The sequence below is a fragment of the Zosterops lateralis genome, assembly GCF_965231275.1.
Source record: "Zosterops lateralis genome assembly, chromosome: 3".
Lineage (NCBI taxonomy): Eukaryota > Metazoa > Chordata > Aves > Passeriformes > Zosteropidae > Zosterops > Zosterops lateralis.
Genome location: NC_139764.1, coordinates 63,205,603 through 63,225,833, shown reverse-complemented (window position 1 = coordinate 63,225,833; position 20,231 = coordinate 63,205,603). Strand labels below are relative to the sequence as shown.

The window sequence follows — 20,231 nt, the reverse complement described above, 5'->3', positions numbered from 1 at the left end:
TATAAAGCAATGAGTTGATGGATTTAGCATTATTAAAGTCATCTGATGAAAATCAAACAAATCCTAGAAATACTCTAGGGAAATATTTTAATACCATGTACCTGACTGTCATTTCAACACCAAGCTGCTGCACAGATGAAAGGTTTTCTTTCTGCACATCTGCATCCATGACTAAAACAAAAGAAAATAAATTAAATAAAGTATTATAAGGAACATGATTTGAACTGAATGTTAATGTAAAGCTCTTTCTGTGTATGAATACCAATTCTGGAAAACTGCCTCCTATACCAAATTATTTTGGCAGTGTTTGGAAAGGATTCATAAAGAATCTGCATTCTTTACGGACTTTTATTTCAACTCACCCTCTTTTTAAGGAAATCTTCATGGTAAGTATGGTTATCATTATGGTTATCATTAGATTTACAGCAAGCAACATCTTTTTCAGCCCTATATTTTAGTAGAACTTTATCATTTCCAGCCTAGAAGTCAGCCAAGGGAGCCTTTTCTGATCCACTTTCTTCCATTCCAGAGGCCTTAAAACTTCCTAGCTGTAATTCCAACTTTATTAACAAAAAATCTACTTTGATATGAATCACAGAAAACTTTAAAACTGATGGATTTAAAAATTAATTAAATCCTGTATTTACATGCATTTTTTTCATACAATAAAATATACTCCATTTTCTGAAGTTGTTTAAATTAAAAATCCAAGCTAGAGAAATTACTAAATAAGGTTTTAAAGTAACCACTGCTGTAGCATTTCCTTAAAATTTTAAATTCTAAATGGGCATTTTCCCTATCAGGTACATGTTATCATCTAAGATAACTATACCACAGATAAAAACTGCATTCTAATAATATAATGTGTTACAAAGCTGAGGGAATAAACCTTTAATAAACTTCTTTGAAAGTGCCACTTAAAACCAGCAGGAAATGAAACAAATGAAAACCCTTATTACCCTGACAACATTTGTTAAAAAATGTAAATAACAGACACGGCAGCAGAAGTTAAAGTATATTAATGTAAATGATAAATGTAAAAATCTAATTAAGTAGATCACACAATAACTTCTTATGTATTTTTCTATATCCTCAGACAGACAGAGAAATCAAAGGGTGATGGATTCCCTGGCTATTCATGTAGGTAAACACTACATTCCTGGCACACAAACAGTGACCAAGGTAATAAAGATGAAATAGTTACAAGTTCAGGGAGGAAAGGACTCAAAGAGAAAAAAGAAACCAAACAACCAAAGCACAACAAAAAATGAACCAAAAAACCCCACAAAAACAAAACAAAAAAAACCAAAACAACAAAACAAAACAAAACCCACACAAAAAACACATCAAAAAAACCCCCATCCAAATAAAATAACCAAAAAACCCAAACCAACAAAAACCCATACCAAAACAAAAAAGAAAGAAAGAACACAAAACCCCCACCCACCAAATAAAATTTCCATGAAGAAGATAATACAGCAAGATTACACTCAACAATGAAGCAATAAAATTCATCAAAGGAAGTATGGCAAGAATAAATATGGCAAAAACCCCACTCTGTTTTATAACTTTCACAAATAACAATAGTTTAAGTGTTACAGTTGTGAGAAATTAACCTTGTACCATTGACAATATATTTATACATAACAAAAATCAATTGTACTTTGAGTAAAATGATCTTATTCAATAATCTGATGAGACTGAAACAGTAAACCCACATCAGAGAGGTTTTTGCAATCCAAAGAACAGAAGTTCAAATATCTTTTGCATAGCATACCAGCAGTGCAATCTTTGGAAGAATACATATAAATTTGCAGGGCATTTCAGTTAAAATCCCACAGAAATAACTGAAATATTCATAACTTTTAGAGCTCCTGCTCCAAGTTACCTGATCACTGAGGGTGCAATTGCCATACTAAGTCAATTAATTTTCAAGTTTGTGTGTGCAAGTGGGAAGGCAAGAGGCATAGATACAACCTAGAAAATAGGGGGAATTTGAATGAGTTAGCTATGGCTAATGACTAATTCAGTCCCAACACCATCATGTTCAATCATAGAGGGCAAGGAGAACAAAGATCTCTAAGCTCCAATGCAGTCCCTCTTCCATTTTGAGGTGGATCCTCTTGTGGGTGGCAATGCAGGTATCCCAGCCCAGCAAGGGTGTAATTAGGAAAATCTGTACCACAACCCACAGTCTGAGCCCAGTGTCCATTCTGTAACAGTTCACAGCAAGTACTGAATGCCCATTGTCCATTAACATTAAAAGAACACAGCTGACTTCACTGATTTTCAAGGAGTTTTCTTCTCTGTCGTAACAATTTCTTAGGGGCTGAAAAGGGCTTTTTTTCCCCACCACACTTACTTCTGATATTTTCCTCTCTATTTTGCAGGAAGATAAAATTAACCTGAAGTCTGGATTGAATAATAATTCTCTAACACACAGTACCCTATCAAGGCAAACCCCCTTGCTTTCAGACGCCACTGTATTTGACACAATCACAGCTCTTTACTCTGCTAATCCACAGATTATGCTTCTTTGTCCTAGGTCAAAAGTTTTTATTTTCTCTTTTGTTTATCAAACTGGGAAGACTAGTCCTAAGAACATTGTAAAGTCATTTAGAATACACAAAGGACTACTTCCCACTGATTAAAAACTGGACCTAGAAACCTTTAATGCTCCATTAAACTTATAAAAATGCTATGAAAAACAAGTGGAATATTTAAATACTGCATATTGCAATCCATGGACAAAAAGCTTGCTTGTTGTGACTGTACTATTGTGATGATGCCCATACATCTGATTTAATGCACGGAGTTCATTTTATATAAAACTATTTGACAAATATTTTTCAATACACCTGATAAAACTGTCTTGAAACACAAAAGGTTTCATAACATAAAGGAATACAGAAAAATCAGTTCTCTAAATAAGAATGCCATTCATCCTCAAAGGCCAGACCACCTCTCTGAACTGTGAATTAATATTATACAGAACTCTGGCTATTATTAAATGGAATGAACTTTGGCAGCTTCCTTTTTATTTATCTTTAAGCAAAAAAAATCTATGTTGAACAGGTATTTCACACTTCTTTATATAAAATAAAAATCACTGTAAAACAGAAACCACAATTAAACTAGTGACTTGAAGGATATCAGAATTCTCTAGGACCTGATTTACAACTTAAGAAAATTCTTAGAAAGCACATCAGTGGGCAGCACTTTTCAAAATGTTTGTAGCATTCAAGAGCACAAAAAGAAACTCCAATGAGGTATGATTTCCAAAGGCAACTCTGTATTATTATTAAACTCAGTCTATACCTATAAATACTGCAGTGTAAGCTAATTGCTATGCACAGTCCTGTGGCATTCTTTCTGATCAGCCTACACTTCAATTAACTTTACAATTTGTATGAAAGATTGCTTTCCTATTCATTTTCCCTCTTACCACGACAAAGCTTTTATGTGTTTAAGTCAAAAAATGGGCCACATCACATTCATACTGAAATGACAGGATGCCAAGCTGAAACAGCTTTACATCATATTTCATATAACTTGTATGGTCTTTGGATAATATTTAATTTATTTCCCTGTTTAAAGTGCTGTTACACCGAAGACACCACTGGCTTCCCTTCTGTCTTAAGTGAAGAATATTACTAAAGCTGTCACTCCCATTATTGGTTTAGCTCTTTCACTTCCTGGTGCCCAGGCCAAATGGTTTTATGTCTATATAAATAATCTTTGGAATTTGCTAACAGATGCTAAATTTTAGCTTCAACAATGATAAGAAAGATTAGGTTTCTTGCTATGGATGAAAAAAACCTGATTCAAAGAAAATATTTAAGTAAAGATTCTGCAAAAAGCTGAAAATACCATGATAGCCAGAGCCACCTGCATAATTCCCATAAATGTTTCAAAATACTTAGAAACATATAAGTATTTGCTATCAGATTTGTAGTCCATGGCTTTGTCCATATAAACTGAAATTGTGGAACTCATACTTTTTTCCTATGATTTATTATTTTTATTTTAAAAAAGTGAAGGTTTTCATTTCTTAACACTGGTCCGGTCCATTGGCAGATACCCAAACAGTCAACATTAATCTTTATGTTTTGTCAGGAACTATCCCTTCTCATTCTGATGTTCTTACAAAGGTTTTCTACTTTAAACGTTATTTGGACTTGTGGCAGAGCAAAATTTATGAGTTTCTGTCCATATTCTGTTCTGCCATTTTGCTACTGCTTCTTCATGATGTCACCTCCTTCACCAGGCTACTCATCTAGAACACTTCTGACAGACTGACCTCATAGTCACTGTTAAAACTGTCTATAAAACAAATCTTTTTTCAAAGAAAAGTATTACTTTTGTTGGATTTGAACTGGGAATGGAGACAATGTGAACAAGATCCAAGAGTAATTGCTGGGGAATGTTGATGGCTTCTCAGAGGTAATCTCATGTGCAATTCTACCTTGACCATCTGAAAGTATCTGCTATGTCATCAGTACTCTTTTCATAACAATACAAGACCAAAATATTCATATCTAGAACTTCATTATATTCTGATCATCACAAATACTCAAATAACAAATACCTTCTGACAAACACCTTCCAATAACTTCATTAAGAATGAACCACATTTTCAGCCCAGTTACCTAAATTGGCAGTGGGTAAAATGTTTCCTCATAACAATATCTTCAAAATGGTGGACAGTTTGAAAAAGTGCATTTATTAAATGATGCAAAAAGAATGGAAGAATTCCCTTCCTTCTCATTCCCTTTCAGCCTAATTTTAGGTTGTAAATTCTGTATTTCTCATTTGCTGCTCCTGAACAGCTCTATACTGATAGCATCCCACTGGTGTTTTTAAAATTTCTCAGTTTGTTACCTGACCCACCTGACCCTTCAAAGATTAAGAGCTCATTAAATGGCAGAAAGCTCCTATGAGATTTTGTTCAGTCAGAGAACTAAGGATCATCTAGGAGAAGGAACACATCATGACATTTGAGTTTTACGGCCAAGACCTGAAATCCCTGAGGTTCTGTCCCTTTGGCAGTACACGGCAGAGCTGTTTCAGAGTCAAAGTCCATTGGAAACAGAGGATTTGACAGCAAGGTCATCTGCAAAAGCAGAACTTCCTGCTGATCACAAAACGTTACTGCAGTCCTAAGTCTAGGGAGTCTGCAACACGTCACGGAGATCAATTAAGAAGCATAGACACCAATACTTTAGATGAGTTTGCACTTCTCTGATAAATGGGTTTGTCAAAACCTTGAGAAAACAATGACATTTTCACAAAGCGTTTCTGTTACACTAAACTGGATTTGCTAACAGAAAGAGCAAGGCGCTATTTTAGGAACTTTGAATCTCTAATTAATAATGCATTGAATTTTGCTACTACAGCAAAATTTCAGTTTCTTGCCATTTTATTACCTATTACAGCTAGACACCAATGATTTGGTTTTCAATGTTTTAGGGTTTATAAAGGAGAAAGAAAAAATAAAAGCAAACTAGAAACTATTAATTCTAGGAAAGGGGACAGACAGAGATCATTAACATATACACAAGTTCAGTCATTTGAATAAACATCACAGCAGTACCATTGCTGCTAGGAGAAAGTAAACTTCATGTAAGATTTGTGTTACTGTTTATAATTGAACATTGCAACTGCATTGTGTTTAATCAGATATTTTTTCCTTCTCTCTTATCTTGAAAATGGTAACAACCCAATCTAATTTAATTTTTTCATATTTGCAAATTTTATAAGAGACTGAAATCCTGAGGGGTTCCACAGCAGATGGATGACTGTGTTATTCTAATTACAACTAGCTACAGGTTTACAAAGCTGTCATTTTTTAAGATAATCAAATTCTCATTTCAGGAAACATGATAAATGCTGAATATCTATGTGCTGTACTGAATCCACTTTCATGAAAAATGTGACTTTTCTTCATCAAAATTAAACAACTACTACCACTTGGTTTTCAGTTCCTCAAACCTGAATTTATTTAAGAGAATGGTGGATACATACTATTGCCAAGTTCAAGTTGGCTTACTTAAATGTGGAACTAGAAAATTGTTACCTTCCAACAACTTATTAGCTTTACCTCATTCAGTAAAAATCGCTACTGTTACTAGTCTTAGAATTTAGGTTAGATGGGTCTTACAGGAGTATCTGAAAAACACACTGTGAAATAACATGGCATTCAATAATTCTTCTTGAAGAAATTGTGACCTTCATAAAAAACTATCAGAAAACCTTGGGAAATGTACAGAAATCTGGCCAATCATTATTCAATCAGTGAGGAATCTAATTTTAAACAAATAAGGTCTTTTAAAGACTTGAGTGTGTTTTTTTGTCCCTTTGGTACAAACATAGGAAGCATAATGCATACCTAGTCCTCAAAGTGCATTACCCTACCGTCATAGGAAGGCCATGCTGTTTATTTTATGATGTAAAAAAGAATCCAAAATGAACATATATTTAGCTATATGACCAATATCTTAGTATCTTTTACTGCTTCAGGGTAGAATTAGAATATGATCACAGATTTAGTTTTAGAACCAAACTTTTGTTTCATGTCAATCAGCATGAATTTATTGGCTTAAACTAACTTCCCTGGTTAACCCTTATTGCTACACCTGTCTGAAAAAGGTGCTATGAAATTCTAATAACTATTTTCCTATAAAAGTTAAAAGAAATCTTTGATGAAACGTGCTGCTTGCTTGAGCAACACTCTTTCCTGGGCTGGAGAACGCTTAATGAAAGAAGTCTGTGATAATGTTTTTGCCAACAGAGAAAGAACTCAGTAAGGCACCACCGATCCTTTGCCTACCTCTTACCTCCAGATTACTGACTATCCTTGAGATTTCTTAATCTCCCATTTCCAAGCTTGTCTTCATTAAAGCACATGGAATATGAAAAGCATTTGCACTTTTTTTTTGAAAATTGTTCATTAGACAACACTTTAAATATTCGAGCCTTTATTCTATAACTGAACAGGCAAACTTATCCAGAATTAATGTCCAATAGTGCCTGTATAAGACCCAAAAAATCTCCCCATTCAGAGAATACAAAAAGAAATATTAGACTCGGTTTATCATTAAAAGAAAACTTTAACGCTCAAAAAACCCCCAAGAACTGAGGTTTTCACTATGTTATCTTTGTTTCAGTATCTATTATTTTGGATTTTTCATTCTAGATAATTAATTGAATATATGCAATTGTCACGGGATTTTCAAACTTGGGACAAGTTTTCAAACTCGTCAACTTCAAAGTTGACATTACTCTAAATGGCTGACCTACAGAAGGGTCGTGAACAAACAGTGAAGAATAAAAGTGTGTTTTCCTACATATATTAACATTGGTTCTAAATCTTCTGATTTTACCAGTGCTTCAAAGTATTAAAACACATTACTTTACACTCAGAATAAATCAACTTTATCATTTATCCTCTATTTTTTATGTTGTAAGCATGAAATCTGTACAAACTAACACTCAGATTACTCTGACAACAATAACAGTTCTTGAACACATATCCTTTAATACCATATAAATACATAATACATTAATACATATCCTTTAATACCATATAAAGTGTATGTGAGCCTTTGTGGGGCTTTCAAAGGGTGAGCCATATTGCTTACACCATCTTAAATATTTATGCCACTAGCTTGGCAAATCATCCATAATAGGTGTCAACAAATATCTGAATCACACCCTCACCTGTTCTGCATCTTTCCATTATACACAGAGAAATGTAAAAGCCCATCACTATTAATTTCCTGTTCTATTCACTCCAGCATATCGGCTTCTGCTCAGGTATTTCCCTGAGTGAGGTATTTCCCACCAGTGAAGTAATGAATTTCTGAGCTGTTAAAGAGCATTTTAAACAATCCCCAAAATGATACAGATGCATTTAGAAGAAAGGCAATTTAAATACAAAGAGGCTGCACGGCAATAAATTATTAGGAGACTGACCTTTATAGCTTCCCGTGCTGAAATAACAATCTGTTCTGCTTTCAGAAAGATGTGACACGAACTTTTCAATTAATTCTGCCAAAACTGCAAGAAGCAAAAACCCATTAAAACATTAGAGGCAACAAACAAAATATGGACCTACATCACCTAACTAAATGACAGTATGTGGGAAAGTAAAGCTATTTAAATTCCTGCATATTTATTCATATTTTTATGGGGGAACAACTCAAAACATGCATTGCACTTTTACATTCCTAACATCATTCCTAACTTGAATTTAATTTTAATAGCTTTACTGAGAATATATTCAGTGTAAACAGAAAGAGAATCTCATATTATCTTTATATCCTCGAAGGATTACTTCAGAATCTGTTACATGGTTTCAATATGAAATGAAAATTAACTATAATTAAACTATAATATCCTACCACATTTGTCTGTATATGGAAACAAGAAAGGAAAACAATAAAACAAAACAAAACAAAAAAAAAAACCAGAAAACCAACCAACCAAAAACCCCAAATAAACCCAACAACCCGCATACAGCAAAAAGCAGACACCATCCCAAAATTTTGATAACAAAAGCACATGAAGTTTAAGGGCTGTGTCCAAAAAAAAACTCAATACAAAACCACCTATGCCATCACAAGATAAAAATTATTCACTTAAATTTACGTAATAGGAGTATTTCATTTGGGAAATTCTGTATTTAATGATGACCATAATGATCTTCTTTAGTTCTTGTTATGGAACTTTGAGTCTGCAGATACTGCATCACTAAATCTGATGCTGACATTTGTTCACTATGGAGGAAATCTTATCTCCCACCTGGATAGGATGTTAGCCAGGAAGTTAGCAAGAACCCTCAGTGACAAATAATTATCCAAACTGTCCCTGATTCTTCAGTTCTGCAAGTCTGAGGCTATGGCAACTGAACATGACACCAATCAAGTTTAAACAAAGGTGACAAGGAAGCCTTTACACAAACTGCATGGAGGAGGCCCATATGAGGTATGCCATATTAAGAATTTAGGATAGCAACAATGAACTTTTTTTTTAAGTAAATGCTATCCTAAAACAGCTGCTGTGGGCTCCATCACTACGATATAAAGCATACAGATACACATACTGATACTTCTCACAAGAATGCAAAGCAAGGGAGCATATTTAGAGAGTAACAGCTGCTGCCACCTGTGGGATTTCCTGTTTAAAGACCATGTTACCATTTCCCTGGCAGCACTTCCAGTTAATAGCAACGAAGCTTCAGCTCCTGTTTCCCCTTTCTTGCACACAACTCCAGGCACCCACTGCCCAGGTGAGTTTGCTCGTTTTAATCTGAATAGTTCACAGAATGGCATGGGTTGGAAGGGGCCATAAAGAACACCCAGTATCACTGTTTACGCAGACAGTGGCAGGAGCAGCTACAGCAGCACAAGTGGGGCATAGCAACAACACATACTGGAGGTGGCAATGGAGAAAGCCAGGAATCTCTTGAGCTACCCATGATGACAGGAAAACTGACACAAGCACTTAAAGAGCAGCACAAGCTCTTTTGGGAATGAGGAGGAGGAGGAGAAAGAACCTCTGCCCACAGTTTGATGCTTGTTATGCCAGAAAAACAGTGAAGAAAAAGGTATAATAATGACAATTTTTTTCCAATTATTTTAAGCAAACATACTGACATTAAATCACATTTTTTTGTCTTAATTAATTTACTAAAACATTTATAGAAATTAATTTACAATGAATGAGTCCAAAAAAGTTTTTAAAAGGCTGTGTTTTGGTAATGCTGAAGAAGTTTCAAAGTTTCACTGCAACAGATAAACATGAATTTACCATCAGAGTTCCAACTCCAACAGTAAGAAAATTAATTTTGCATTGCAAAGGACTACTAAATTAAAACTAAAAACCTACATGAATAATTTATGTTCTTATACACTCTTATAGTGAAAAGAAACTGCTATTAAATATAACATAGCATTAATCATGGTTAATACAACACATGGGGCTAAAAAAAGCAATTTACTTTACAGAAGAGTAACAATTTATTCTTTCTTTAAGAATATATAAACTCACTAATCCTCACTAATATGCTTAGTGGAATTTGGCCCACAAACAATATAACAAATATTTGTGTAAAACGAGCAAATATGTCTATTCCTGAAACTGTAGACAGCAAAAAGCAGAAATCAGACTTTAAATTTATAGCTAACTATATATTTACTGTATGACTATTAGTACGGCGATTACTGAAATACTATACTATACTATATTATACTATACTATATTAATAAACAGGAACTATGTTAAGACTAACAGAGTTACCAATTCCATTATTGATGGCAACAACAAAAAGGACTTTGATTTATTGTACATTAAATTGACAAATAAATGACACATTTTTTCTGAAAAGAAGAAAACAAGATAATAAAAATTCTGGCAGTGCTTCCATTAGAGATGAACATTGAGTATGTTATATCAATATACAAGTATTTTCTTTATTAATGGAAAAAACAGCCCTTCAAATCCAAATCAAATCTTTAGACACCTGCACACACATTCGCGTACATTCACACTGCATACAGTGACTCCAAACTGATTTGGGAGACAGAAGAAAGAATTTCTGATCTGCAATTGTTCTTTCTGCATAACATAAAGACCCACTGTTCCACTCAAATTCTGACGCAAGCTTCCTTGGAAAATCAAGGACATAAAAAGGTAAACATCTATTTTATATTATTCTAAAAATTGTATTATTCTAAAAACTTATTTTGCAAATATCCTTTTATCCTGAACTAAAAACACTTCTACAGCACAAAACAGTCATGAGTTCTTTATCCTATGGGGAAAGTCCTACAGTTAGTTTCAACTTTTTGTGGTAATTGCTAAAGGCTGCAGCACACATACATCACAAACAATGACACTGCCTCCAAAGGCTCATTGTATTTTTTGCCAATGTGTTTTGATAGCACTATCACAGATGATGCAGAGCTCACAAAATATTAAAGGATTCCAGACACTGTGTTGACTGTAACTACCCTGCTTTCCGTCAAACATTTCACATATAAAAGCTGAAGAGAATTCCTGTGTTTTACAGTAAGTTCACACATGCAAGTTCAAGAGCTACTATCTTTTCTTTTCTTGGTTGATTGGTTTTTATTAAGTAAAAACTATTTGGAAGTAAATAAATAAGTCCTAAAGAATGTTGGAGATCTAAATCCAGATCCTCAGGGAGATAAGTGGTGGAAAATCTGAAAGACTCTATGGAACTAGTAATTTTAGCTGAATTTACTCACCTATCCACATCACTTATGAATATAAAGCTTGAGAAGAATAGAATTTGGGGATGGAACATCTCATTAGGAAGGGATGAATGTTAGCATGTAATTGATATGATCTCTGTAACACCCTTAATTTATTTTGCTTTGGGTTTAAAGTCTCCTAAAAGGGGAGAGGAAGAAGTCACTTGCTGATACAACATTAACTGAGAATAGATGAAAAAAGAAGTTGCTGGAATGGAAAAGAACAGAAATGCCCTCTGCCGTGCCTGAAAGGCAAAAAGAAGGAGATAATTGAAAAAGGCATGGCTTAAATAGTCAAGATGAGATTCTGGTTCAAGAGAAAAAAAAACCAAAACCACAAGCTACCTCTCAGTCATGCGAACTATTTGAACATGCAGTATGCTAAGCCTAGATTCACACAGAGTAATAATTTTCTACATAAAACTAAGCTACTGTTTATTTTCTACATAAAACTAAGCCTGCTGCTTTTTCTGCCAAAGTTTAGATGCTAATACACAGAAAGCTCTTGTCTAGATGTCCTAAAGACACTTTATGGAGGCCACAAGTACTGTAAAGGTTAGTCCAAAAGAAGCTGACCAAGGGCTCTCCCCATGGTTCTCCAGCTGCTACGTGACCCAAAGAAAACAAGGAGCTATACACCCTAACACACACAAATCTGTGGCATCCAAATGGAAGGAATGACTGGAAGAATGTCTTTGTCACAGCTTATTTTGCTTAGAACAACAGATGGTAGGAGCTAGTCGTCTACAATATGTTTTGCTTTTAGGAGACCAACGAAATCCCAGACTTTCAGTCCTGATGCATTAAAAGACATGCAAGCCTGAGGAAAGTTTGTATCTCCTTTTAGCAGTTCAATAAAGCCCTCTTGATGTTTGAGTGTGGAAATTACTTAAAAGCTACAGTCAGAGGTGATGCTTTAGCAGAGAAAACATCAGTCTAAAGACATCCCAAAAACAATGCATTACCAGAGCATTTAGCACTAAAGTATTGACCAAGTTGATAGGAGAGTAATCAACATGGGAAGGGTGAATTAGAGATATTGATACTGTACAGTTTGCTCAAGCATTTTTTGATGGAGTTCAAGCAGTTCTGGTTCTATAGATTCAGCATCTGATAATCCTGACACCAGATCACAGAATATTTTAAACAAATCATTACACATTACACTATACAGTCCTTGAATCTAATGTTGTCTTTGCTCATTATATTCTGGTTTGACTCCTGATAATGTCAGTTCCCCTTAGAATGGGCCCAGTACAGAAAGCACAAGTGTGCATCTTTGTTCTGTAAACCATGGAGATTGCTCCATCTGTAACAATAGAGAAAGCTTTGATTTTTGGGCATCTGGACTGAAGTCTCTCACTCCTCTGAAATTTAGGAGAGCTTCACATGCTGCAAAAGATACACAGGAGAACAGCTGTGTCTTGTAAAATGGATTCACTGTACATGATGTTTTCTCAAACCATAGAGCTGCAGATATTTTGCTGCTTCTGAAACATCTCTGAGCAGATACAGGCCTTTGAAACAGCCAGTTGTATTAACTACTGATCTAAATAATATGAAGGGAAACCTTGGACACTTGTAAACAACAAGCTAGACTACATACTGACCATCTGACCATAATCAGAATTCCTATGGGAATGGAAGCCAGCAATTTCTGAGAAAACCTTGCTCCTTTATGGCTACACAAGCCTATATTACATCACAAGGAAATGATTATGTCTTACTTCTGCTGATTTATATCATATGGATGATCTGTGGTTTTGCTTTGGTTGCATTGGCTTTTTAACTGAGCTATAGCAATGCTCCTGCATAATCATACTATTCACTAGAAATGCATATGAAAATCAAGAAAAACCTAAATGAACGGGTTCTTTGATGTTTAGTATGGCTTAATTCTGACATTTTTTACTGAAATTGCCCATTAATATAATTTCCCAACCCAAGTAAACTCATTCACTAATTTCTGAGAAACGTCTGCTTTCTTTCAGGCTTTTTCATTTTCTCAGTATCTTAATAATGGACCCTTTAGACATCTGGAACAAAGACTTGTATTTGAGCCCTCTGTCTCTGTCAAATTTCACTGACAACTTAGAAGGATAACAGTTGCAAAGAGAAAAAATAGGACATTAAAGCATAAACCTTGTTTTCTTGGGAAAATCCTATTGAAATAATTTTCATAATCGACACAAAATTATGGACTATGTCAGTGAAAATAACAAATAGAGTTGCTTACTAGTGGTCTTTTTGCCTGCTTTCTTTGTTAAACTTCTTAAGTCATACTCACTTGGTCCACTGATGCTATCTGGTCTGGTTTTCATGACTTTGCAGAACTGTTTTCTACAAATTTCTGCCCACCCGGTTGGCTGGTCTGGACTTTTTAAGAGTTTCAAGAGCTTGTCAAGATCTTTATCTAGAAGAAATGAAATATCGCTGTTATTCTATAATGATCATACACTAACAGAATAGTTTGAATTGAAAGGGTCCTCAAAGATCATGTACCCCAACTCCATTGCCACATATATTTTTGGCAGCCCTCATAAGGACATACTACATAAATATACCTTTTCCTAAGACAATTAAACTGGGAAAGCAGTCCGAAAGCTGATGATATTATGCTTTATATAAATCAGGAATATTCATTCTACTTACTGATGGAGTTTTATGTTTATTTTGGCTGGGATAGAATGAATTATTTTCACAGTGGCTGGTACGTGGCTATGTTTTGGATTGGTGCTGAACACAGAGTTGATAATCTAGAGATGTTCTAGAGATCTCTGTACTCAGGGCTTGCACAGATGTGGCCTTTTCTGCTTTCATACTGTTACCTTGGCAAGGAGGCTGGGGGTGCATGGGAAACTGGGAGGAGACACAGCCAGGACAGGTGACGCAAACCAACCAAATGGATATTTCACACCATATGATATGCTCAGTACATAAAGCAGAGGGAAGAAAGAGGAATGGGAGGAACATTCTGAGTGATGTTGACATGATAACAGTTGACATGGTGGTGTTCAGTCAAAGGCTGGACTTGGTATCTGAGGTCTTTCCAAACCTAATTGATTCTGTAATTGCATCTGTCTCCCTAAGTAACCACTACAGGTGATAGGGTCCTGTTCTCCTGCAGATGGCTGAACACCTGCCTGCCACCAAAATGCAGTGAATTAATTCCTTGTTTTGCTTCAACTGTGCCATTGGGTTTTGCTTTTCTATTATACAATCATAGAATAAGCTGAGCTGGAAGGGACTTACCAGAATCATCAAGTTCAACTCCTGGCCCTATGCAGGGCACCCCAAAAGTCATACTATGTGCCTGAGAGTTTTGCCCAAACACTTCTTGAACTAATAAAGGCTTGTTGCTGTGACCATTTCTCTGGCAAGCTTGCACCAGTACCCAACCACCCTCTGGATGAATAGTATTTTCCTGATAACTAATCTAAACCTCCCTACCTCAGCATTATACCATTTTCTCAAGTCCTGTCATTGATCACAAGTGTGAAAAAGATCATCCTCCGCTTCCACTCATGAGGATGCTGATGACCACAGTGAGGTCTCCCCTCAGCCTCCTCTTCTCCAGGCTGAACAAACCAAGTGACCTCAACCACTTTACATAAGGATTCCCCTTCAGATCTTCACCATTCTTGCTGCCCTCTTTTGGACACTCTAACAGCTTAATGGTTTTTTTATGTTTTGGTGCCCAAACGTGCCCCTATGACTTGAGGTGAGGCCCACCACTCAAGGTAATGTAGAGCAGAGCAGAACAATCCCCTCCTTGCCCAGCTGACAACGCTGTGCCTGATGTTCCCAGGACACAGCTGGTGCTCCTGGCTGCCAGGGCACTTGCAACTACCAGGTAACTTGGCTCCTAGAGTACTTGATGCTGCTCTGAAATACTTTCTGGCCATCTTGAGAGATAGTGCCTGAGAAGAGGCAAATGCACATGCATTCACTCCAGCTGTGTACAATCCCTCTGCTGTTGGGCCATGCAGCTCCTATCATATGAAAGGATTGCAACTTACACTATCACTAAGTATTCACTAGGGTGATGAACATTCTTCATACTTTGCAAGATCTCCTTTTTTCTGTTTCCACATTTTGGACACTACAGAAATGAATGCTGCCATGAAAGGCGACTTGTCATTAAAGTGCTGTCCTAGAGTGACTTTATGATGCCTTGTATCCCCAATCATCTGTTGTGTTTATGCTGGATATTAAGTTCTGCACCTTAAAGATTGGTTTTGAGAGTGGAGGGTGGGAGAAGAAGTGTGGGGTTTGTTTTGCAGAAACTGCACTCACTCCTCTGCATTCCCTCTCACTGACTGTGTTGTCTGCTGCACAGACAGCAGGAGAGAACTCCCCTTTGCTTTCAGTTAGTTTTTAGCTAGCTGAGGCAGAGAAGTTTCCTGGACTGTGTCTTTTCTTTTTCTTGGAACTGCTCAGCCTGTTCTGGACTGAAAACCCAGAAGAGCAACTGGGAGCTCACACCTGTGTCCCACCAGGGCTGGGACGTGGCATTTTCCAGTGCAGGAGGGACTGATAAGGGACTGAGTGAACCGAGCTACACCCCACGACAAGGACTTTCTGAATTTGCCATCTCTTCAGAACAGCGAGAGGTTTTATTGTTTAATATTCTTTTTTCATTTCTTTTTTGTGAATACTTTGCTTGTTAAATAAAAAGGTTTTTCCACTTTTCTCGAAGAGATTTCTGTCTCCCAAACTGGTGGGGGGAGGGGCCGCTTGAATCTGCTTTTTAGAGGGACCCCTTTGGAAGTTTCCTCCCAAAATTTGCCCTAAACCAGGACAAGCGTCCACACTTGTTTGATCCAGTCTATGGATATTGAGAATATTTGCTGTTACTTTTACTTCTTTATGGCATTTCTATTTCAAAACACTCTTTTCAAACAATCTTATTATTTTAAATTATTAGAATATTTACAACACAATTATGATTTTGCATGCAATTTATTTTAAGCTCATCTAAAGACTTTAATGATTTCTAATTAGTAGATTGTATCCCTGTAATTGGAATTTATTATACAATACGTTTCAAAACAATCTTATTATAGTAACTTAATTATTATCATTAATGACCCCAAATTAATTAGGCTGAAATTTCTTTCTTATGCTCAAATAAATAAGTTCTCATGCAGTGATGCTTAGAATAGTTTAACATATGAAAATTTAATGTGAAGAAGGAATTAACTCTTATAGTATTATGAGTTCTAGTTCTTTCTCTACCTTTTTTTTTTTATTTCTGAAACAGGTGAGTATTGAAGAAAATCCTAGAATTGCAAAGAAACAGTCCTTGATACAAGTTAAGCAGTTATTTTACTTCCTCAAGGAAGTTAAGCAGTTATTTTACTTCCTCAAGGATTGTAGTAATTCAGTTTGGCAGACAAGGATCAGAGACTACAAGCTGAGATTTAATCAGTCAACGTACCACGGACCCATGCAACCAAGATACTGTGGTGCAGTCATGTATTTAATATATCCATTACAAAGTGTAACTGGTATCATACTGTGGAAACTTACTGCAGCTTATTTTTTTCCATGTAAACCATTTGCTTCCCTTTAATTTTTCATTAAATATAGACTATCACGTCTGTAAGCAGGTCACCACAGTAAAAAAAAAAAAAAAAAAAAAAAAAAGAAAAAAAGAAAAAGAAAAAAAAAAAAAGGACAGAACCTTGGGGTTTTTCGGAACGACAACTGCTTACAAAAACTCATGATAGAAAAAAAAAGTCAGCTCACTTTCACAATTTAGTAGGCAACTATAACTTGCCCAACAGTATTACCACGTAGCTGAAACTTAAGCAACAACACAGCTCTGGGCTATACATATTACATGTTACTGAGGGCAAGCTGTCACATTATCACTACCACTAGAGATATTCTAAACACACCAACACCAAATAACAGAAGTTTGGCTTTTATTTTTTCTCTTCTCTGGTTTGTCACTAAATGAGTTCACTAGTTATCCTAAATTAATTACTTGAATTTTATTTTTTTCCTGAAAAAATACCAGACCTGCTGAATGACGTGAAAGATAGGTGAGGAAATGGGATGGAGAAAAAAATCCCATGAAAAATCAAAACTTCCACATTTACTAGTTTATGAAGCTCTGAAATTGCACTATAAATAAGGTACATTTACACACATGTATGAAATCTGAACCACTACATCATAATTGTAAGTTTAAATTGATCTCCCTTTCCTAAAAGATGCTGCTTTAAAATTCTTCAAATAATGCTTCAGCTAGCTTGTTTAGCTCTTCTAAAGCAAGTAATATCCAGAAAAATTCATCAATGTTTTAGAAAATGTAAGAAATGCAACAAGTCCCTTCGCATCTGACTGCTTTGTGGCAGAAGCATTTTTCTGTGATTGATAATTAAGATCTGTAAATCCAAGCATATCTTACTCAAAATCTAAATTGAGAGATGAGTAACCTGACTACAATTTACTTGCCATATAGAGATAATAATTTAGGAAACCTCATGTACATTTCTCACAGACCTTACTACTCTTTCATCTTTTTTTAATTGAGTGGACTTAAAAGCAAAAAGCAAAGACTCACACAGGAATACCAAGACAAATAGAAAAACAAGGAGAAGCCAAAGAAGTGTAGATGATAAAGGCATTTATGTGACATCATAAGGCATAATAGGAAAGATAATACGGCTGATTCTTTGACAGAGAAAGTTTAGAAAAAAAAAATAGAGACTGCTAATACTAGGTATTAAAAAAAAAGGCTGAAATCAGATTTAGAACACAAAATAAAACAAAACAAACAAGCAAGCAAACAAATGAAACCAAACCTGGAACATGGCAGCAAGTTCCCATTCAAGTTAGAAGTATAAAGCAAGGAATTCAGAGAACAGTGGCTGAGAAAAATTATCAAAATACCTTTGACAAGAAATAACCACAGATTTTTGGTATCAATTCTGGACTGTATGAGTTCAGAAGAAAATAAGACTAATGAATGGTAGGGTACCCAAATTTAGGGAAATGAATCATTGCAGGACAATTACAGAAAATATTCTTCAGCCACAGTCATTACCAATGGTCATAACTGCAGAGCTAGGACTAGAAAAGGAAAACATATTCTGTGCAAATAGAGGAGTGAACATTACAGTTTAATAACCTTCTAAAGAGTTTAACTTTTAATAATCTACACTACAGCTAATATTACAAGTAAAAAAAAAAAAAAATCTGTTCACAATTGTATCCTGAATATAAAAGGACTACATCACTCTTTGAAAACCACTTAACAATTCTTCCTCAAATTACCTTAATGAAATAGTAATTGAACAATTAAAACAAGAAAAGCAACAGGGTATCTTGCTGCAGTGTAAACAGAAACGGCATAATTAATTTTCACATATAAATAATGATCCACATAAATCATTTGAAGTTTCACTATAAATTATCTTTGACAGAAGTGAGTCATTAATATACTGCTATCCAATAGTTTTCAAACTCTAACTACTGGCTGAAATGATTAGAGCATATTAATATACAATCAACCAAATTTATTTTTCTATAAATCTTTTCCTACAGACCCATGTAACCACACAGACAAATACCCAATATCTGCAAAACCAAGACAGATATTTGTAAACATTGACATACTACAAGTTTTCCTCAAATACAAATGTATTTTTGGGCGAGTCTGCTTACTCAAAGTGTCCTCAGAAATGGAAGAGACTCCACTACTCCAATGCAGTTACTAAACTTACATAGTTTAATAATAAACTATAATAGAGTCCTTTTATATTCAATGAGTCAAAATATCCACTTGTTAGTGTCTGTGATCACCATAATAGCACAGAATAAAAGCGAGAGTGTTAAAAAAAGACAGCCTTCAGGCCTTAGTGCTGGGAAACATGTTCCATACACTGTCAGAGTTAACTGCTGCGCTGCTTTTTCTTACAGCTCATTAATTCTCCTCCATTTGCACCCCAAACTGAACCATAAGGTGTCAGTGTTGCATGTTTAACTCTGTCCTTCAAAAGAATTTACAGAATAAAAACCCTACCCACTTCTTGGGTTTTCATGATAGAAAACTCAGTGTGAAAAAGTCCTTTTAAGTAACCACCTCTTATAAGCTACTTTCGGTTTTATCCATCGTTTCCATTATACAGTCACAGGATAACTGAAGTCCAGAGATCTGGAACTGAAGCTTCCTTTTCCCTGACCTCAGTTTGGCCACACTAGTTCCAAAATGTTCTGTTATGGTATCTGTCATTCAACTCCATCTGAGGGAGGGTTAGAAACAGAAGTATTAGCAGTACCATATTCAAGAGCCCATCTGTAAGTATTTTTGGTTTTTTAACTCTCACCAGCCATCTCCAATATCTATTATATAAATATATTAAAAAATCAACTCAGGTTATCTTTTTACACCTGCCATCACAATTATGTGATGGATATAAGATACATTTTCAAAGTACAAAGAAAAGGAAAGTTTCTCTTGAGGTGTTCATGTCTCTTGAGCAGTAAGAGAGGACAAAAATAGGAGGTCAGGACAGACAGAATAAAACCTACAGTTCCATCTTTTTCATCCATACTGTTCTTTAACAGTACTAAGAATCTACTAGTCTCAATTATTCATGTCATAGAAACACCAAAAATAAGAGGATGGAAATTATATCTCCCAGGTTACATAATGAAACACCACAGCATAAAATTTGAACACAGACAGGTTCAGGGAACCAGAGACATTGTGCTGGCCCTCAATCCTTGTCAACAGATACAATGAAGCAGCCATGCATTCCCACTCACACCAAGGCTGCAGAACTCTTGCCAGTTAAAAGTCTGTGTTGAACCCTGTCCATCTCCTTGCACTAAAGCAGAATGAAAATTTAACCAGTATTTTTCTAAACTCCAAGCAATCTGAGTTACACACATCATGAATTCTGAATATTCACAAAAAAGAAGTTGTAAGATCTTGTGTAA

General features: G+C 35.4%; 1 protein-coding gene across 3 annotated transcripts in view; it reads right to left on the bottom strand.

Annotated features, from left to right (window-relative positions):
* Positions 1–20,231, bottom strand: part of TBC1D32 (TBC1 domain family member 32) — a 71,673-nt gene that overhangs the window by 8,475 nt on the left and 42,967 nt on the right. For all 3 annotated transcript variants that reach the window (XM_083857002.1, XM_083857003.1, XM_083857004.1), the window contains 3 exons: positions 13,564–13,689; positions 7,975–8,058; positions 102–171 (listed from right to left, as the gene is read on the bottom strand). In XM_083857002.1, coding sequence (XP_083713128.1) covers positions 102–171; positions 7,975–8,058; positions 13,564–13,689 — 280 coding nt within the window. The remainder of the gene's footprint in view (positions 1–101; positions 172–7,974; positions 8,059–13,563; positions 13,690–20,231) is intronic.